Source organism: Lissotriton vulgaris, chromosome 12, assembly GCF_964263255.1.
Source record: "Lissotriton vulgaris chromosome 12, aLisVul1.2, whole genome shotgun sequence".
Classification (NCBI taxonomy): Eukaryota; Metazoa; Chordata; class Amphibia; order Caudata; family Salamandridae; genus Lissotriton; species Lissotriton vulgaris.
Window position 1 is genome coordinate 279,351,958 of NC_141700.1, and position 20,229 is coordinate 279,372,186.

A 20,229-nucleotide genomic window follows, 5' to 3' on the forward strand; every position below is an offset into this window, starting at 1 on the left:
GCTTTCAGGATACAGTGTTTATCAGTTAAACCCGTAGTTTGATGTGCAACGTCCCCCTCAGTAGTTCCTTTGTTTGCAGAGAGATTTAAAGATTTACCAATCTCTGCTGCCTGTCTAGTAATATCGTACTAAGGTGGAGTGTGTTGAGGATTATACAGTTGGTACCGTTTTTTTTTCTTTTCCCCAGGTAAACAAAGAGGGAATAATGTGCTTACCAACACTTTCTCTTTGCGAATCCTTGCGTTTCTCCCTTACGTGTTGTGAGAAGTTGGCCTGATATGTGATGTCCACTATTCTAGTGGGTACCCTGTATCAGTCCAAACAACCCTTATGGTGATGGTTGTAAAGTCAACCTTATAGACCAGCTATCCTAGTGGTAGCATGGATAAAGCAGTCTTAGGCTAATACTTCAGAGAGCATGTGAAGACAATTGTTTTACCAATAATAACCCCTTGAATACCAAATGAAAGGACACCACACAAGGTATATATCAAATACATATGTATTTATTACTAACACAACCCCTCTGCACTCTTTATGAGGTCAGAGTTCGAGATACAGCACAAGTGACTCAATAAGCATACTATAAGTTGCACAAATACAATTCTGCCCTAGGGGCCTCACGAACCATATACTAAATAAGTGGTATAAGAACCACTTCAGAACAGGTGAATAGGCCTAGGGCCTAGGGAATCGCTGGGACCACACTGAACAACCACAGGTTAGGAAGTAGGAGTCTCACAGGATGCATGTGCAGTGTCTAAACGCACACCCGAGTGCTCATAGACTTTCAATGGAAACGTAAAAGTTAGAAACTAGTTGATTTCGGACAGTCAGTGTGGACTTGCGGGGAAACCCAGTTAAAATAGGACACTTGGATAGTTATTACCCATGGGAGCACCGGAGTACTCGAGATACCTCACCCAGGGAAGGGTGTATAGGTGTGAAGTCGTGTCGGGTTTCGTCGTCGATTCCTATGGGGAGCTGCAAGAAGATGCTGCAGGCGACCAGGAGGAAAATGTCCGGATGGATCCAAGGGTGGATCGAAGAAGTGAAGAACCTGAAAGCAGAGGGGACAGAGTCTGGGTCACTATCCAGTGACCAGGAAGGAACCAGGAAGGAACCAGGCGATGTCGAGCTGCAAACAGGTGAAGAAGTGAAGCTTGTCTCTGCAGCTACGTGGACCAGGAGGCGTCGATGACAACCAGGTGCTGGATACGGACTCTGCCACGAAGGCTCTCGCTGTTGGCGGTGTTGGCTTCCGGATCAGAGTCAACAAGCCTTGGCAAATGCAACACACGCAGGAAGTGGAGATCGGCTTCTGGTACAGACCAGCAAGGTCTGTGGAGCTTCCCCACTACAGGAAAGCAAGAGCAAGCCCAGAGCAACTGGCAAGCAGCGTTGTTTCAAAATGGAGTCTTCAAGATGGCCACTAGCCAGCGGGCTAGCAACCGGGAAGACACGTCAAGAGGAAATGCAAGAGCAGGCCCGACGCGGCACTCGAGGAATGTGGAGGGCTGAGCTTCGGTGCACTTACGACTCGGTGTTAAGGCTTCTTAAGTCCCAATGCACAACTTAGAGGACGCCTCAGAAGCTGCACAATTTAGCAAAGAGCAAAATGGCAAGGTGTCCGGTCCATTGTCTCTCGTGTCCGCCACGGGTCTCAGCTTTGCTGGAGGTGTGGGTCGGGTCAGAGATGTCTGTAAGTCCAGTCCTGTGAAGCAGTGTCATCGGGATCCTTCGGGAGCGGCGACAAAGCAAACTGGCAATTCGCTAGGTGGTGCCTGTTTGCACAGGGTGGTCACTCCTTGACCACAAGGGAGATTCTTCAGTCTTCTGGTTGCAGTAGAATTTCGAAGGTCCAGAGTTTCGTTTCTGAGTTTCAGTTCAGGATAATCTAAAGTCTCTAGACTCAGCTCCTAGCTTTATACGAATTAAAGGGGCTGGATTACCTGCTAGGTCCCTCCTATGGGTGGGACCAGGGAAGGGGGTGGTTACACCCCTTTCCCTTTGTCCAGTTTCGCACCAGAGCTGGGGCTGGAGTGCCCCAACAACTGGTTTGAACCGGACTATGCATGGAGCACCTTTTGTGCCCCAGGCAGTGTCTCATTTCATTCAACCCACCCTGCCCCAATACACTATGGCCTGTCTGGGGATGTGCTAGCATCTCCCAAGGCAGGAAACCTATTGTCCAGGCCTCCCTCGCTGGAAGGACTCCCAGCTCCAGGAGGTCAGACTTGTGTCTGTGGCAGCAGCATCCATTTTGTGATGCTGAGGCTCTGTTTAACTTTAACCAGGTAAAGCTACAACTACATGTCTTCTCCCTCTAGAAGGGTGGAATGATACCCCTGTCGCTAGAACTGGCGAGGGGGTAGTATTCCAAAGCGTATGACACCTTACAAGACATGTTTCGATAAAGCCAAACCAAAGTTAGCATTAACCGCGAGGATTATAATGCACTTAAGAGTATATGGTATGGCTATATCATAGAACAGTTATAAGGACATGGTTCTGAAAGCTGCAGACAGGCTCAGCTCATGCTAGAGCACCATCTCACATAAAACCAAGCACTCTGCCTCCAGGACTGTTAAGGCCTGCCATAAGAGTGACTTATAAGTATATATGTGTCTATATGTAATGGTAGGTATAGGGATACTATACCTAAGCAAGGAGTGGTTACACAACCTTGCCCCAGCTGAGTGATCAGCCAGTTGTGTCAATTTGGATGGCCAGCTAGGGGTGGCATAATACATGCTGCAGCCCCTGGTAGGCCTGGGATGCACCTATGCCCTTGGTACCTATGGTACACTATACAGGGGCTCATAAGGTGACCCAATATCCAATTGGAGATGTGCCTAAAGTACATGGAGTCCATTTTACAGTGAGAGCAGATAGCCTGGGGCCCTGATTAGCAGGATCCCAGTCCAAATAAGTAAAAAACCAGCTAAACACTAGGCAAAAAGTTGGGGTAACCATATAGTCAGATATCCACCTTCCTACACGTGTCTCCAATGCTTTTGTTCTTGCTGCCTTTGTTCACAGTTGAGAAGCTCCTTACGGCTCCAGCCGTATCCATCTGGATACGGGATTTCTCTCTCCCATTCTTTGGAGGCATTGCCAGGTTTGCTGCGCCCCCTCTCATTAAACGCCAATACCACGGCGGTCTCCATGCTAGCCCCAGTGACTGCAGCAGCCTGACCCGTGAAGTCACCGAGATGCTCCTGTTCATACCGGACCGCGCGAGAGAGGTGAGCACAGTTTTTAGTCAGCGGGGTTTGCTGGGTTTAGCATCATTTTCAGATGCAGGCGAGGGGGGAAGGAGGTTCGGGAAAAGCAGTTTACGCGTCCTGCAGTGTGGACATCATCTTGCCCCCTCCCTCTTTTTGAATGTTCTTAAGTAATATTCTTAGTGAATGAGGTATATTGTGCTAATTGTTCAGTACCTTAAGTTGTACTAGTGGGCAGCATCAGCACTTATTTCCGTGAACTAGGATTCCTTAGTTGCTGTCGAAAGCACAGTCCGATCCCGGAATAGAAATTCTGCTGGGCAAGTGGCAGCCTGTCCATTGACTACACCTGGGTTCCGCCACCCACTAGTCTCACCTTATTTGGTAAGGTATCATTTGATGACAGGTAATGCAAGGTTCCTTCTCTTACATTAGGGTCCCTGATTACCTGCAGCAGTCATCTTTGGCAGAGATAGAGACTGGCACTATGTGCTTGGTCATGTACTCCATAGCATAGGTTACCTGTGGCTCCTGCTTAAAATCCTGACCTACTGGTGCCTATGGCTTTATTCTCTACTCCTTAGATGCCTGGGACCTCCTCATGCAGCTGACTGGCCATCCAAAAGGCCACTCCTGGTTACCTATTATTTATTTATTTATTAATACAATTTATAGAGCGCATACGTTTGCCCATGGGCGTCTTGGCACTAAGATTACTACAAAGGATCTCTGAGTGATAGCAGAAAAAATCTCAGAGATCCCCGGCTCAGGAAGTCTTTGGATCATTATGTGTTACTGAATCAGTTTGCAATCACTTTCTCTGTAACACATTCATGTACCAGGGCAAGAGTACATGCGCAAATGCTTTTGTGTCTGATGCTGACCTGGGAACACATAAGGGGTGGTTCTGTCTTGTTATCTAACATACTATCTAGGTCCACACATGTGTAGTTTGGGATATGAGATGTATTAGATCTGAAATTAGAGCATATGATTTTAATTACACTCATTAACTTCAATCCACATCTATCAGTACATACACTTTTTCAGTTGAAATGTCAAAGCACTCACATGTTTTTCTCCTTTTCAAATCTAGGGGGTCATTATGATTGCGGTTTTTCCGCATCCTCGGGGCCGGCGGAAGCCACCGCCGGCCCGAGGATGCGGAAAAACCGCAGCGGACTGACCAAAGACCCACCGGCACATTAGGATGGCTGGTGGGTCCTGGTTTCCGTCCGCAGCTTTTCCGCCGCGGTCGGATTACAACCGCGGCGGAAAAGCTCTAATATGGTGACGGTGTCTTCCAGACACCGTCCACCATATTAGGATGGCCAGTAAATTATGCTTTTCCGCGGCGGGTTTTCCGCCGTGGAAAAGCATACGGAACTTCACTGCGGGGGCCTGTTGCGGGCCCCCTAGGTGAAGGGGGGTGGGGGGTGCACATGGGGGGTACCTATGGTACCCCCCTGCATTTGCATGCAGAAAGCGGCAGGCACCGCGCGGTGCCTGCCTCTTTCTGCATGCAAATGCAATGCGTGCTTTTTTAACATTGCCGCGGGTGCAGCTTGAAGCTGCACCCGCCGCAATGTTAAAAATAGAGGATGTGACCGCCAGGGTGGCGGTCACATCCTAATTGCACAGGAGGGAACTCCCCATGCCATGCGGAGGTTCCCTCCTGCTCTGGGGTCGCTGACGGACGCAAGTCCGTCCGCGATCCTAATCGACCCCTTAGTGTGAAAACAAGTGACGTAAAGATGTTTGCATTCATACAGTTTTGACTTCTGTGCTGAACATCCATGGACTTTGAGGGTCTGTTTGGAGGCACCCTCTTTCCAGTAAAGGGCTGGGAGAAAACCACCTCCTTTCTTATATGTGATCTGAATTTGTGTATGGCTGTTAGAGCAATGTTGTTTTGTATTGTTTAATATGTCTACTAGTGATTGGATGACCTACGATCACTGCAAGATGGTTTTTCCAAAGAGAGTGTATAGATTGAGGATAATGCAGTCGAATCGAAGTTCACAGGGTATTCCTGCTCCTTCCTATAATGGTTTGTTTGAGGTTTCAAAAACCCTAGGATGAACAGAGAGATCCTAGAATATGCTGCCCAAGCATGATACACTGCTTCTGATGCTTTTGGAAATGTATGTGTTTCTTGGGACGCATCAATCATAGGGGGTTGCCATAAGGAGTTTGCATGCTAATCCAATTAATCATTGTGTGTTATGTACATTATACACTAGTCTGTCCATATCAAGTTTATGGAGGCTAGTTAATCTGAGATATGCTCTTTTTTATTGGTCACATTTGTTGCTAGTGCTTGAATCATGAGGGCGAAGATGACAGCCTCAATACCAACTCGCCAAATGTTAGGAACACATTTGCAAATGCACTTGGTGCACCCTGATGTGGCAATGCTGTGGGGGTAAAAAATGCAGTCTCTCGTTAGATCTAGCTGTACTTAAATGACAAACTCCACACAAGAAAATAGTGGTTTGAGAACAGGTTTAGAAGAGATAGTGGTGGGGGGGAGGCACACAGCCTTGATTTTATTGGGACTGTCCATCAGCCATCAAATCAATAGTGTCTGCTTAAATGAACCCTCATCTAATAGGCCAAGGTGCATTAGTTAACCCTTAAATATGTTATCAATGTCCTGAGACACCTGGGAATCTGAAGGCAACAGCCATATTAGACATCCAGCGTGTAGCAGCATAGCCTGGTGGTGGAAGGCATTTGAGTAATCAAATGAGACAGGTCTACCTAAATGCTAGGCAGAAGAAATGCATTTGAGGTACTTTCTGAATTTAAGGTGGACAAGGGAACAGCCCTGATGGAATTATCCAACAAGTGACACATTTATGCAATGACCTTGAATGCTAGGCTAGAGTGTTCATAAAAGATAGAGAAAATGGAAAAGGACACTCTTTGGCAATTTCCCAGGATAAAATAAAAAAATCAGACACTAAAAACAACAGAATGAGTAGCTGTCAGCTGTACCCATTCAATATATTGCTCCTACCTGTGCACTTTAGAAAGCGAGCAATCCAGAACATGATAGCAGATACCAATACAAAAAGAAGGGGAAGGACGATACACAGAAAATACTTGTTTTCATGGATAGAACCTTCAGCACCTGAAAGAAAATGTAGAGATGATGAGAACATTCATGAAGGTAAATAATGAGGTGTGATTTGACAGCCAACTTGCCCTGACAAAATAGTGCATGCTCCATTACCAAGTAGTCTGTAGGCCAACGTATAATTTAGCTCTACACATTGCCGGATTTAGAAAAACGTTACTGAAGGAACCCATAAATCTGGGGGGTAAAAATGTGGCAACAAAAAGTGGATGGAGTCAGAAGAGTGGGATTCATGAAAAGGCATTTAGCATTCATGTATACATTTATGGTTTTTTAAAAACCCTGCCACAAAGAAACTGGCAGCAAGGAGAAACTGTTCTAGCTTCATTAGTTGTAAAGGCTTCATTTTAAAATATCATACAGAATGAAGGCACCGGCTGATGAGAGCTTTGTGCACCCAGGAAATCTCAGGAAATAGTTATAATGGAAGATAACCACTATTGGTTAACACACTTGCTGGAGAAAGCTGTGTGTGTCTACTCAAGTTTTGACTCATCAAGTAGCATAGAGGGTTAATGTGTCTCCTGCAAAACACATTGGGGCAGAATTAATACTTCAGGCACATCTCTGCTAAAAAGCAGGGATGCACCAGAAGAGTTGCTACGGGATGTACGTTGTTACAACACATGTTGTAACAACGCATGCCTTTACCACGCAAGTCTTACAACGCAAGTTGTTACAACGACTTGCGTTGTAGGGCGTGGATTTAGGAATCTTATAATTTTATATTCCAACACCAGTCCCCATAACAGTAGGGAAGATGTTGGAATATAAAATTCCAAGATTCCTTATCCCACAGCGCCATCCAGCGCAAGTCGTAGTAACGACTTGCATTGTAATAGCTGCGGGGGTAAAGGCACTCCGGTGTAAAAAACGCGTTGTAAACAATGTTCCCCATTGCTACGCATCTGCCCACCCGTGCGCCACCACTGATGAGCTGCATTTTCAATGCGGCGCACCGTGGCGCACAGATGGGCAGATGCATGTCGCATCCCCAGGGGGAAAGGCGGCGCATTGCTGGAGTTGCGTCGCAAGCATGACGCAGCTCCAGCAACGCTCGGGTGCCCCTATGGCTAACATGCTGCATCAATCCTTACGCCTGCTTCAAGCAGGTGCAGGGTTTTGACTCAGCATGGCCGTAAAAGTGACTGAGTGAAATCTTGTACATTTCACTCAGCCACTTTTGCGAGGTGTTCCTGTGCCGGAACGCCCCCCTCTGCTGTCACGTCCACATGTGGCGCAGGGCTTTACAACGTGTCGCATCTGTGACGCATCTCCCTAGATGCGTCACATTGTAAATACCCCACAGCATGGCGCTGCCTTTGCACCGCCGCTGCGTCACAAAAGTGATGCAACAGTGGGGCAAATGTGGCGTAAGGGGCTTGTAAATTTGCCCCATTGTGTGACAATGCAGATGGCAGATTTTTATTTTATACAGAAAGGTAAGTGGGTTACTGCTTTTGACAGAGAAATCCTTTTATTATGTGCAGTTCATAAATTGCAATCCTTTTACTGGTAAACAGTCATAATATCGATTCCAAAATATAGAATGGACATAATATCGAAGTAAAAATATAGAATGGACAAAATATCGAATGGACACAATATAGTGGTTAAAAATATCGAATTTAAGGTAAGTAATATCGATTTTCAAAATATAGAAGTCAAAATATCGAAGTATACAATATAGGCATTAAATATATCGATTTTTTAACAATATCAATTTTTTTTAAGTGTTTTGTATGTTAGTATATGTGTGAAAAGTGTATATTAATTTTTGTAATGTATGTTTAATGTATTTTAAGTAATGAATTTTATGTTATTTATTTTTCTGCGTAGTTTAATTCTGTAGCGGGTTGTGGGTTTATAGGGGAATAGGGTGGGAAGTAATTTAATTATATTAAATTAAATATTAATTTTTAGCAATTATTAATAATTTTTAAATGAATTTTGCTTTTTAGTTCTGTAGTGGGTTGTGGGTTTATAGGGGAATAGGGTGGGAAGTAATTTAATTGTAATTAATTAAATATTTTTATTTATTTATTGGTATTCATTTTGAATTAATTGTTATTTTTTAATTGGTAATTAATTTTTATTAATTGCCAATTAATTTGTATTAATTGATTAATTGTTAATTATGTTAATATTCTAAATTTATTTTCTGTAGCGGGTTGTCGGTTTATAGGGGAATAGGGTGGGAAGTAATTTAATTGTAATTAAGTAAATAATTTTTTTCATTCATTGGTATTGATTTTAAATTTATTGTTAATTAATTTTTAATTGGTAATTAATTTCTATTAATTGGCAATTAATTTTTATTAATTGGTAATTATTTTGTATTAATTAAATATTTGATAATTATGATAATTGTATTAATGTATTTTCTGTAGTGGGATGTGGGTTTATAGCGGAATAGGGTGGGAAGTAATGTAATTGTAATTAATTACATGTTAAAAATACTTTTTGATAATTAATTTACTGTTAATTGTTAATTGGTATTAATTTGTATTATTAATTAGTTTTTGTTATTGAAAATTAATTAGTTGTTAAATAATTATGAATAGGTTATCAATTTTTAATAACTAATATGTAGTTGTATTTCTAATTAATTATTACATAATATTAAATTGGTTATTAATTTCAATTAATGTTTTATTGGGATTGATATTTAATTTATTTTTAATAATATATTAAATCATTACTTTCCCTACTGTTAAACTCACTGGAGTGGGAATAGTAATTTTCACCCTCCCGCTATCCAACACTTTCCCTACTGGTGCACTTTCTGGAGTGGGAATAGTATTTTTTACCCCTACGCTATCCAACGCTTTTCCTACTGTTGCACTCTCTGGAGTGGGAATAGTAATGTTTACCCCTACGCTATCCAAAGCTTTCCCTACTGTTGCACTATCTGGAGTGGGAATAGTAATTTTCACACTCCCGCTATCCAACGCTTTCCCTACTGCTGCACTCTCTGGAGTGGGAATAGTAATTTTTACCCTTACGCTATCCAACGCTTTCCCTACTGTTGCACGCTCTGGAGTGGGAATAGTAATTTTTACCCTTATGATATCCAATGCTTTCCCTACTGTTGCACGCTCTGGAGTGGGAATAGTAATTTTTACCCTTATGATATCCAATGCTTTCCCTACTGTTGCACTCACTGGAGTGGGAATAGTATTTTTTACCCCTACGCTATCCAACGCTTTCCTTACTGTTGCACTCTCTGGAGTGGGAATAGTAATTTTTACCCTTACGCTACCCAACGCTTTCCCTACTGTTGCACTCACTGGAGTGGGAATAGTATTTTTTACCCCTACGCTATCCAACGCTTTCCCTACTGTTGCACTCTCTTGAGTGGGAATAGTAATTTTTACCCCTACGCTATCCAACGCTTTCCCTACTGTTGCACTCTCTGGAGTGGGAATAGTATTTTTTACCCCTACGCTACCCAACGCTTTCCTTACTGTTGCACTCACTGTAGTGGGAATAGTATTTTTTACCCCTACGCTATCCAACGCTTTCCCTACTGTTGCACTCACTGGAGTGGTAATATTAAATGTTACCCTCCTGCTATCCTACGGTAAAATATTGTACATTTTTGATTAATAACTTAAATTAATTATATCTTAATTTTACGGTTATTTGAGTATTTTTAAGTATGTTTTAGTTAATTATATTTATTATTTCATTAATTAAAAAATGTCGATATTTTGACTGACTATATTTTTTACAGACTATATTTTGGATTCGATATTTTTGTACTTACCTGTTTGTAGATAGGAATTCGATATTTTGGCATTCTATATTTTGGTGACTATATTTTGGTAAGTCTATATTTTGTCATTCTATATTATGTCAGTGATCCCCTTTTACTATAGCACTGTGTGCTATGATTTGGCATCAAAGACCTACATGAAAATTGCAAGGCATGGGTTTGAAACCTTGTTGTTCTCTCAATCTGTGCTTATTACAAGGCTGCTCAAAAGGGCTTCACTGTGTAGTATTAAAGTTTTATGAGTACAGAAAACGCCCAAAATTGTATTACATTTTAATTCCTGACTTTGCATTTCTCCTGGCCATTCACTCTTTGCACGTATGAGGAAAATGTATTAAGAATTCATGCAACGCAGTGAAGCAGAGCAAGCTGCTGTGCTTAGTTGCTTAACTGGAGAGAGCTGAAAAGCGCCATTTCAACTAAGATACAAGGCTCTTCAGCTCTCTCCCTGTGATGGTGCACTTGAGGATGCCTAGCAGCAATGCTGGGGCAAATGTATTATAAATTCATGTAATGCAGTGCAGCAAGGCACTGCACTGAGTTGAGTGAACTTGAGAGACTGAAAAGCGGCATAACTAGTAAGAAATGACACCCTTCAGCTCTCTCCCTGGGATCACTGACAAAATTTCGACCTCCAAAATATCGACCTACAGAAATATCGAGTCTAAAATATCGAGGGCAAGAATATCGACATCCTATCTACAACATGGTAAGTACAAAAATATCGAAAAAATAATATAGATGTTAAAAATATCGATGTTAAAAATATCGTTTTTTTTCTTTTAAAATATAATTGTAAAATAAAATAAATAACACTAATGAATATAATATACATAGTTATAAGTATCTAACAATGTTTAAAATTAATAAATAATAAATATAATAATAATACATTATTTAAATATATACTGTAAATATATAATATATATGTTCTGAACAATATGTTGTAATAATTATTTTACTAACTTATAAATTATTAAAATATATTCTAATTTACGAATACATTTACAAACATAAAACAATAACATAAATAAAATGTACAAAACATAAAAAATTAAATATACTTTTAATATTAATTATATAAAATGTTGGATAGCGTAGGGGTAAAAATTACTATTCCCACTCCAGAGAGTGCAACAGTAGGGAAAGCTTTGGATAGCGTAGAGGTGAAAATTACTATTCCCACTACAGAGAGTGCAACAGTAGGGAAAGCGTTGGATAGCGTAGGAATATAAATTACTATTCCCACTCCACAGAGTGCAACAGTAGGGAAAGCGTTGGATAGCGTAGGAATAAAGATTACTATTCCCACTCCAGAGAGTGCAACAGTAGGGAAAGCATTGGATAGCGTAGGGGTAAAAATTACTATTCCCACTCCAGAGAGTGCAACAGTAGGGAAAGCGTTGGATAGCGTAGGAGTAAAACTTACTATTCCCACTCCAGAGAGTGCATCAGTAGGGAAAGAGTTGGATAGCGTAGGAGTACAAATTACTATTCCCACTCCAGAGAGTGCAACAGTAGGGAAAGCATTGGATAGCGTAGGGGTAAAAATTACTATTCCCACTCCAGAGAGTGCAACAGTAGGGAAAGCGGTGGATAGCGTAGGAGTATAAATTACTATTCCCACTCCACAGAGTGCAACAGTAGGGAAAGCGTTGGATAGCGTAGGAGTAAAAATTACTATTTCCACTCCAGAGAGTGCAACAGTAGGGAAAGCGTTGGATAGCGTAGGGGTAAAAATTACTATTCCCACTCCAGAGAGTGCAACAGTAGGGAAAGCGTTGAATAGCGTAGGAGTAAAAATTACTATTCCCACTCCAGAGAGTGCAACAGTAGGGAAAGCGTTGGATAGCGTAAGGGTAACAATTACTATTCCCACTCCAGAGAGTGCAACAGTAGGGAAAGCGTTGGATAGCGTAGGAGTAAAAATTACTATTCCCACTCCAGAGAGTGCATCAGTAGGGAAAGCGTTGGATAGCGTAGGAGTAAAAATTACTATTCCCACTCCAGAGCGTGCAACAGTAGGGAAAGCGTTGGATAGCGTAGGAGTAACAATTACTATTCCCACTCCAGAGAGTGCAACAGTAGGGAAAGCGTTGGATAGCGTAGGGGTAACAATTACTATTCCCACTCCAGAGAGTGCAACAGTAGGCAAAGCGTTGGATAGCGTAGGGGTAACAATTACTATTCCCACTCCAGAGAGTGCAACAGTAGGGAAAGCGTTGGATAGCGTAGGGGTAACAATTACTATTCCCACTCCAGAGAGTGCAATAGTAGGGAAAGTGTTGGATAGCGTTGGGGTAAAAATTACTATTCCCACTCCAGAGAGTACAGCAGTAGGGAAAGTGTTGGATAGCGTAGGGGTAACAATTACTATTCCAACTCCAGAGAATGCAACAGTAGGGAACATGTTGGATAGCGTAGGGGTTAAAATAACATACTTATAAATAGAAGTTTTTTATTTAAAAAATGATATAAAGTATTAAAAAAATTTAAACCATATACAATACCTATACATAATTATAAAAAACATGATAACCTAAATATATTTAACCAAAAATAAATATTAAAAAATACCATTTTATAATATTGATTTACCAATTAATAATTATTTAACAATTATATTATTTACAAAACAATCATTTAAAAAAAATTATTACTTAATTACATTTACATTACTTCCCACCATATTACCCTATAAACCCACTACCCACAACAGAACACATTTATCTATTTATGAATTAATTAAAATTATTTACCGATCAATTAAAATTAATTACCAATTAGTTAAAATATTTACCAATTATTTAAAATTAATTTATAATTCCTACTAATTAATAATTAATTATACATAATTAAATAACTTCCCACCCAATTCCCCTATAAACCCACAACCCGCTACAGAAAATATATATCAATTAATCAATTATTTATAATGAAATAACCATTAATTAAATGTTTTTACCAATTATTTAAAATTATTTAATAACTACTAATTATTTTTTAATTTAACATAATTAAATTACTACCCACCCTATTCCCCTATAAACCCACAACCCGCTATAGAACATATTTATCAATTAATCAATTAATTTAAATGATTTACCAATTAATTAAATTTAATTACCAATTATTTATAATTAATATTAACTACTAATTATTAATTAATTTAACATATTTATATTACTTCCCACCCTATTTCCCTATAAACCCATAACCCGCTACAGAACATATTTATCAATTAATCAATTAATTAAAATTATTTTCCAATTAATTAAAAATAATTACCAATTAATTACAATTTATTAATAAATCTTACTAATTAATAATCAATTAAACATAATTAAATTACTTCCCACCCTATTCCCCTATAAACCCACAACCCGCTCCGGTACTAAAACATACAATTTACTTATAAATAAATTTATTAATATATAAATGTAATACACATATAATATTAATTATTTTAATTACTTAAGTAAAACATATAATACATACATAATAAAAAACAAAAGAAATAATACAAATATCGATATTAGTGTAATCGAAATTAGTAACATCGATATATATGCTATCGATATTACTAACTTCGATATTACTTACATCGATATTAAGTATTTCGATATTACTTACCTTAGGGTCGATATTCTGTCCAACGATATTCTTGTCTTTGATATTCTGCACCTTCGAAATTACTGACACGATATTTTGGTACATCGATATTTCATACTCGATATTTTGACTGTGTACCCTCTCCCTGTGCTGGCACACTTGAGGCTGCCTAGAAAGAACGCAGGCACAATAGTGCAAGGGTACCTTTGCTATGGCCATGATTGTTTTTGTGCAGGAAGTGATACCTTTCTGGATAAAAACAATCCTTAAAGTCATTTTCCGCTTTTTATGCATGCTACAGAATGCAGCATGCATAGATAAAGGAAGTAACAAGGAGAAATAAACATATTGCTCCGTATTACTTCTTGTTATGAGAGGCGTGGCATTTTGACGCATTTCCAGGTTTATTTGCTTTAGTAAATTGGGAATGCTCCAAAATCCATGAGTGGGTATAAGGGAATGCCCAGGCTCCACCGATGGAACGCCTCCTTAACCCAAACTAATACAAGGCAGTGCTTGTTACGCCAAGAGCTGTGGTTTGGCCCGCGACGCTTTCATCTGTTCCACCTCCTTCCACCGCTCCGGCATGCTACGTTCCCATATGGTGGCCCGCGGTTCTTTTTTCAGCTTTTCGGATGCGCCGCAGTTCCAGTTTAGGGACCATAGCTCCCTGTGAGACAATCTGCTTGGGCCATATAACACTTACCTGGCTCCTGAGGGCGCAGGGATACTAGTCTCTCCAGCAGCCATTCTCCTACCTGGGGACCGTTTTCCTGCATATTTTCTTCCCATGACTCCGCAGCCTTGTTCCCAGAATGCCTAGGGAGTGGTTTTCTTCCACCATTCTAAGATAGTGACATTTTCACCTCTTTTTCTCTATCCAAGATGATAATTGCTCAATTCCCGTCACATCACTTACTGTCTATGGGTATACAGGGGCTGAATCTTCCATTTCTAGTGTTGCACCAGTTCTCGCTACTTCTGGTGAATCGTCGCACCTGTTGGTGTATCTTCATTCGTGTTGGCTCATCTTGTTCCTACCTTGGAATTCCATTGGGGCTTCATTCCTGTTGGCCTCTTCTCTGTTTACTGGTTTGATGTCTCCTTGCTGGTTATCTATCCTCTTCCTGTTCCTGTGCCCTGGGTATCTGTTGTATTATTTCCATTCCTGGAGTCCCCGCTTCAACCAGAGGTTTATTCCCTTCAGGGTTTTTCCTCTTGGGGACTTCTTCTGAAGGCACTGTCTGCCCTGGCTTTTCATTGTCAGCAGCACTGTGGCTAACCGAAAGGGGTTGCCTCTACCTCGCCAGACCAGAATCTTGAAGTCCTAGAACCGGGAAACATCTCTTCGCACTGTAGTCAGAAAAATAAGTTACTATAAGGGCGAACCTGATGGCGCTATGCACTCCCTTGTGTTACTTCTTGGGAAAAATCCCGCACAAATCTAATTTTCGTGGCTTTGTATATCACAAATAACATTTTGCAATATGGCTGTGCTAAAAAGGAGGCATGTACATGACAGAAAATGTTAGCAAATCTGCTTCATAAACTCAACCAGCAAAGACTATGGGCCTGATTTACGAAGGTAAACGTACACTTTTGTGTACGCTTATAATTGTCTGTTATTCAACTAGAGATGTATGAGTAGTATCCTTACGAGTGCAGAGTCTCCGCACATAAAAAGATCTATCTTTTTATGTGCGGAAACTGCGGGGCATATTATCAACAAATAGCAATATTTATCGCTAAGTAGTGTTAGCGGCAATTTTTTTATCGCCGCGCATCACCGGATTTTATCGCTGAGATAACGTGCTATTAGCAACGTTTATCTCAAAAGCGATAAAAGTTCCGGTGATAGCGGCGAAATCCGTGAATATTGCTGAGAATACAGCAATATTCACGCATTATCGCTAACAGGGTCTTAGCCATTATATCCACTTCCCATTGGATATAATGACTAAGAACTGGTCTGAGCAGGCGTTAATTTTAGCGCTTAGCGCGAATATTTCCATTGCTATGCCTATGTTGGTAATAGGCGATTGCGATGTTAGTGACTGCTTTCAGTCGCTAACAGGTTGGGTACACCCACTTTTCATGTCATTAGCGATAAATATCGCTGACATGCAAAGCCGGCCCCAAACCGCTCGCTATCGCCTAAAAGCTGTCGCTAACTGCTGTTAGCGACAGCTTGCTAATAGGGCGATAGAATTATCGCCGCTTAGCGGCCGAAACGTCCGCTAAAGCGGCAATAATTTCCTATCGCCCCCCTTGATAATATGCCCCTGCATTCGTAATGATGCTACTCGTAAATCCCTTTGTGAATAGCAAACAGTAGTAAAATTGCATGAAAGTGTACATTTACCTTTGGGAATCAGACCCTACGAGTGACTCTTATACCTTTAAACCCTCTCTGTCCGATACACCATCCAGTACATTTAAACACTTGTATAATTTCTTGACACCAAATATTTTGAAAATGATTCGTACTATTGTAGAATTCAAATAAACGAAAAGTGAGTAAGTGCTATATACATTGGTATTGTTAAAATACTAATAGAGATCCAAACATGTGACATTCTTATAGGGCATGCATTTTTAATGGACTGAACGAAGTCAACAACCTGCCTAGAATTCGAAGTTTCAGTTAGTACTTGTGAAATTGTAAGCTGTGTGTATTTGTTTTCCCTCCATTACATTGGCGTCTAGGTATTAGGCTTCATATAGCTCCCAGCCAGGTTCATACTCCAAAAAAGAAGGTCTGATAACACTTCAAACTCAACTTTGTTTTGGGCCCATGTGGAATCTATAATAAAAAAAAACCTCTCTGCGTCTTGGTTGCTGCTTCCAAAAAAGAAATCAGACAATGCGAGGTTGCTGCTGAATTGTTTCCCAATGTAGGCACATTACAACAGGACACATTTAGCATATTTCAATGACCGTGGTGACGGAAATGAAGTTTGTCATCGAATATAACTCCCAAGTTTCTCACTTTGCTGACTGGTTCAGGTGGAGTGCCCATTTCCTCCGGCCACCATAAGGGAGACCAGGCCGGCTGGACCTTGCCGAACAGCATTACTTCGGTCTTAGAAGAATTCAATTTAAGACAGTTGGAGGCCATCCAGCTGCTGATGGCCCGCATGCCGTCTTTGAAGTTGGCCGCTATAGTGGAACCGTTTTTGTGAATAGATAGTACCAGCTGGGTATCATCAGCGTAGGTGATCAGATTAATATTATACGCTTTTATTACCCTCGCTAAGTCCGACACGTAAATGTTGAAAAGGGTCGGACTCAGCGAGGAGCCCTGTGGGACACCGCAAGGAAGGGCGAATGTCGGGGAGGTAAATGGGCCCAGCTTGACTGCCTCTTTACGGTCGGCCAGGAAAGATGCTATAAGATCCCTGGCCTTGTGTTTCATACCGATGGCCTCGACACGGCCGATCAGAGTAGAGTGATCGACCGTGTCGAAAGCCGCCGATAAGTCCAGCAGAATCAAAACCGCCTGTCCATCGTTGTCCATTGTGGTTCTTATTTCGTCAGCGGCCTTGATCAGAGCCGTTTCTGTCCCATGACCTTGTCGGAAACCGAACTGGGTGTCATCTAGTAGGTCATTGGCTTGAATATAGTCAGATAGTTGTTCATTCATGACAGATTCAAAGATCTTGGCAGGAAATGGCAATGATGCAATGGGACGGTAGCTGGAAGACTCAGATGGATCAAGCGATGGTTTTTTTAGGAGCGGTTTGATTATGGTGTTTTTCCAAATGTTGGGATAAATACCTGATGAAAACATAATGTTACAGATGTGTGTCAGTGGTAAGGTAATAGTATCTGGAATGGTGTGAAGTACAGAGGGGTGACAAGGGTCCAGAGGGGAGCCTGATTTGATTGACGAAATAAGTTTGTGAATACGGTGCGAATGTACCTGAGTGAATTCCGTGAAAGTAGCTGGGTTCAGTTTTGATTCTGTGTTCGTGAATGACATATTGTTGGAGTTGGGGGTAAAGTCCTTAACCCCTTCGATGCTGATGACGAGCTCAGCTCGTCATCAGCCACGGTGGTCGTGTGCTGATGACGAGCTGAGCTCGTCATGAATATATGGCAACAAGAGTTTTCCAGCACAGGGGAAAAATAACCACAGCAGCCAAGGTGTTAAATATAGATGTGACCTTATCTGAGAAATAATCAGATAGTGTATTGCATAGAATTTGTGATGTTTCGGTGGGAGGGTTTGCTGGTTCTGCAAGGTGGTTCACTACTTCAAACAGTTTTTTCATGCTGCATTTCGCCTGGTCTATTTGGGTGGTGTAATAGATATTTTTTCCCATGGCTACTTTCTGCTTGTAGTCCAGGAGTGCGGCTTTATATATTGTTTTGTCTGAAGGATTGTAGTGTTTGCGCCAATGACGTTCTAAGTTACGGCAATATTGACACTGTAGCCTGAGTTGTTCTGTGAACCATGGGGCTGATGGAGTTTTCCTGTTGCGTTTGGAAGTTCTAGAGGGGGCTAGCGTTTGAAATGTCCTTTCCAGGATAGAAGTGTATGTGGTAGCCGCAATGTTTGGATCCATTTCCCCATCAGTATCCATAAAAGCATCAGTGAGAATCTGATCTAGATGATTGTGATCTATGTTTCGCCAATCTCTGGTGGTTAGATAGGAGTTGTGCGAAGTATTTTTATCTATGTTTGATCTGATTTTGATGTCAAATAAAATAGCAGAATGGTCGGACCATGTAAGGGGTAGTATTTTGTTGACGGTAATATGAGGATTGTTGGTAAAGATACCGTCAAGCGTGTGTCCTGCCTCATGTGTGGGAGCCGTTATCAGTTGTTCGAGTTCTACCGCAGATAGGTCTGTAATAAGCTGGACCATATCTTTATCCGTCTGGGATTCTAGATAAAAGTTAAAATCACCTAATATAGTGAAGTGTTTGTGTTCAGCGGCTAGTTCACTCAGTTGATGGAGTTGGGACAAAAATACATTGCGAGAACCAGGGGGACGGTATAGAAGTATACCGGTAAATGATTGATTGGTAGTGAGTAAAACGGTGAAGGCAAGGGCCTCACAGTTCGCATGTTTAAGGTCGAGAGCTTTTACTCGCAAAGTGTTGCGATATATTATGGCGATACCACCACCTTTTCTTGCTGTCTTACGGTCCTGCCTGTAAACGCAGTAGTCTTCTGGCATGGCAGCTTTAAAATCTGGACCTGATGCTTCGTCTTCCCAGGTTTCGGTCAGAAACAGGAGGTCGATGGCATGACTATTGAGCAGTTCTAATATGTCGATTTTGTGGCATGGAAGTGAACGCGCATTCACTAGTGCTGCCTGTATTGGTTTAGGAGATGTCGGTGTGTCCTGAGTGGTGTTGTTGCACAAGGTGCAAATAAATGGGCCTCCGATAGGATCTGCGTATATGCACACCGGTGGGCCAGGTGCCTTATATAAAGTGTTGTTTAGAAAATGTAGATCATTGGAGGAATAAACCAACCTTGATGAAGCAAGAGATGCAGGGGGGTGGCCCTGGGCTCGGTCCAGGCTCGGACGGGCGCAGACGGGCTTGGCTTTGGCGCAGCTTTGGTGCGCGCCCGGCGCGCCCGCTGCGCCAGCCCGCTGCGCCGTCTGGCCATGACACACATTTTATAGTGTGAGGAGGGCGGGAGTCCGGCGCGACTAGAGCGCTGACCCCGCTACTCCCAAGATGTCGCCCACCGCCGGCCGACGCCTGCGGTCGTCTACGTCGGTGGTGGCAAGGAGAGAGAGTGTGTATAGTGTGTCAGAGTGCCTCGAATTAAATTCCCTCTTAATACTAAATGAAAAGCCCCCAGAAATACAATTTAAAAAGGCGTTCAATCAAAATTCCTGGCAATGTTAAAATCAATTTTTTAAAAGTGAAATCCTTATCCTCGTACACTAGTAACAGAGCGGTACGCTTGCAGCCCCTGCAGCCTTCACGGGGAGACCTTCTAAGGCAGTGCGGCCTCCAAAGTGCTTTGTTTAAGTATCCCGGGAGGGCGGGAGTCCGGCGCGACTAGAGCGCTGACCCCGCTACTCCCAAGATGTCGCCCACCGCCAGCCGACGCCTGCGGTCGACTACGTCGGTGGTGGCAAGGAGAGAGAGTGTGTATAGTGTGTCAGAGTGCCTCGAATTAAATTCCCTCTTAATACTAAATGAAAAGCCCCCAGAAATACAATTTAAAAAGGCGTTCAATCAAAATTAATGCAATGTTATAATCAATTTTTTAAAAGTGAAATCCTTATCCTCGTACACCTCGTACACTAGTAACAGAGCGGTACACTCGCAGCCCCTGTAGCCTTCACGGGGAGAGCTTCTATTTAGAAATTCGGATTGGTGTTACATTCAACTGAAGACGCAGGTAGAATAAGACAAGGTGACTTTGAAACAAATCAAGAGGAATGTTAATATTTAATGTTGAATTTAATGGGAGATCAGTGGCTTTCGGATGGTGCACC

General features: G+C 41.7%; 1 protein-coding gene across 2 annotated transcripts in view; it reads right to left on the bottom strand.

Annotated features, from left to right (window-relative positions):
- Positions 1 to 20,229, bottom strand: part of LOC147673962 (SLAM family member 8-like) — a 96,076-nt gene that overhangs the window by 35,948 nt on the left and 39,899 nt on the right. Inside the window, exon 4 of one of the 2 annotated variants that reach the window (XM_086945047.1) lies at positions 6,250 to 6,363. The exons of the other annotated variant lie outside the window; for it this stretch is intronic. Coding sequence (XP_086801173.1) covers positions 6,250 to 6,363 — 114 coding nt within the window. The remainder of the gene's footprint in view (positions 1 to 6,249; positions 6,364 to 20,229) is intronic. 2 annotated transcript variants of the gene reach the window in all.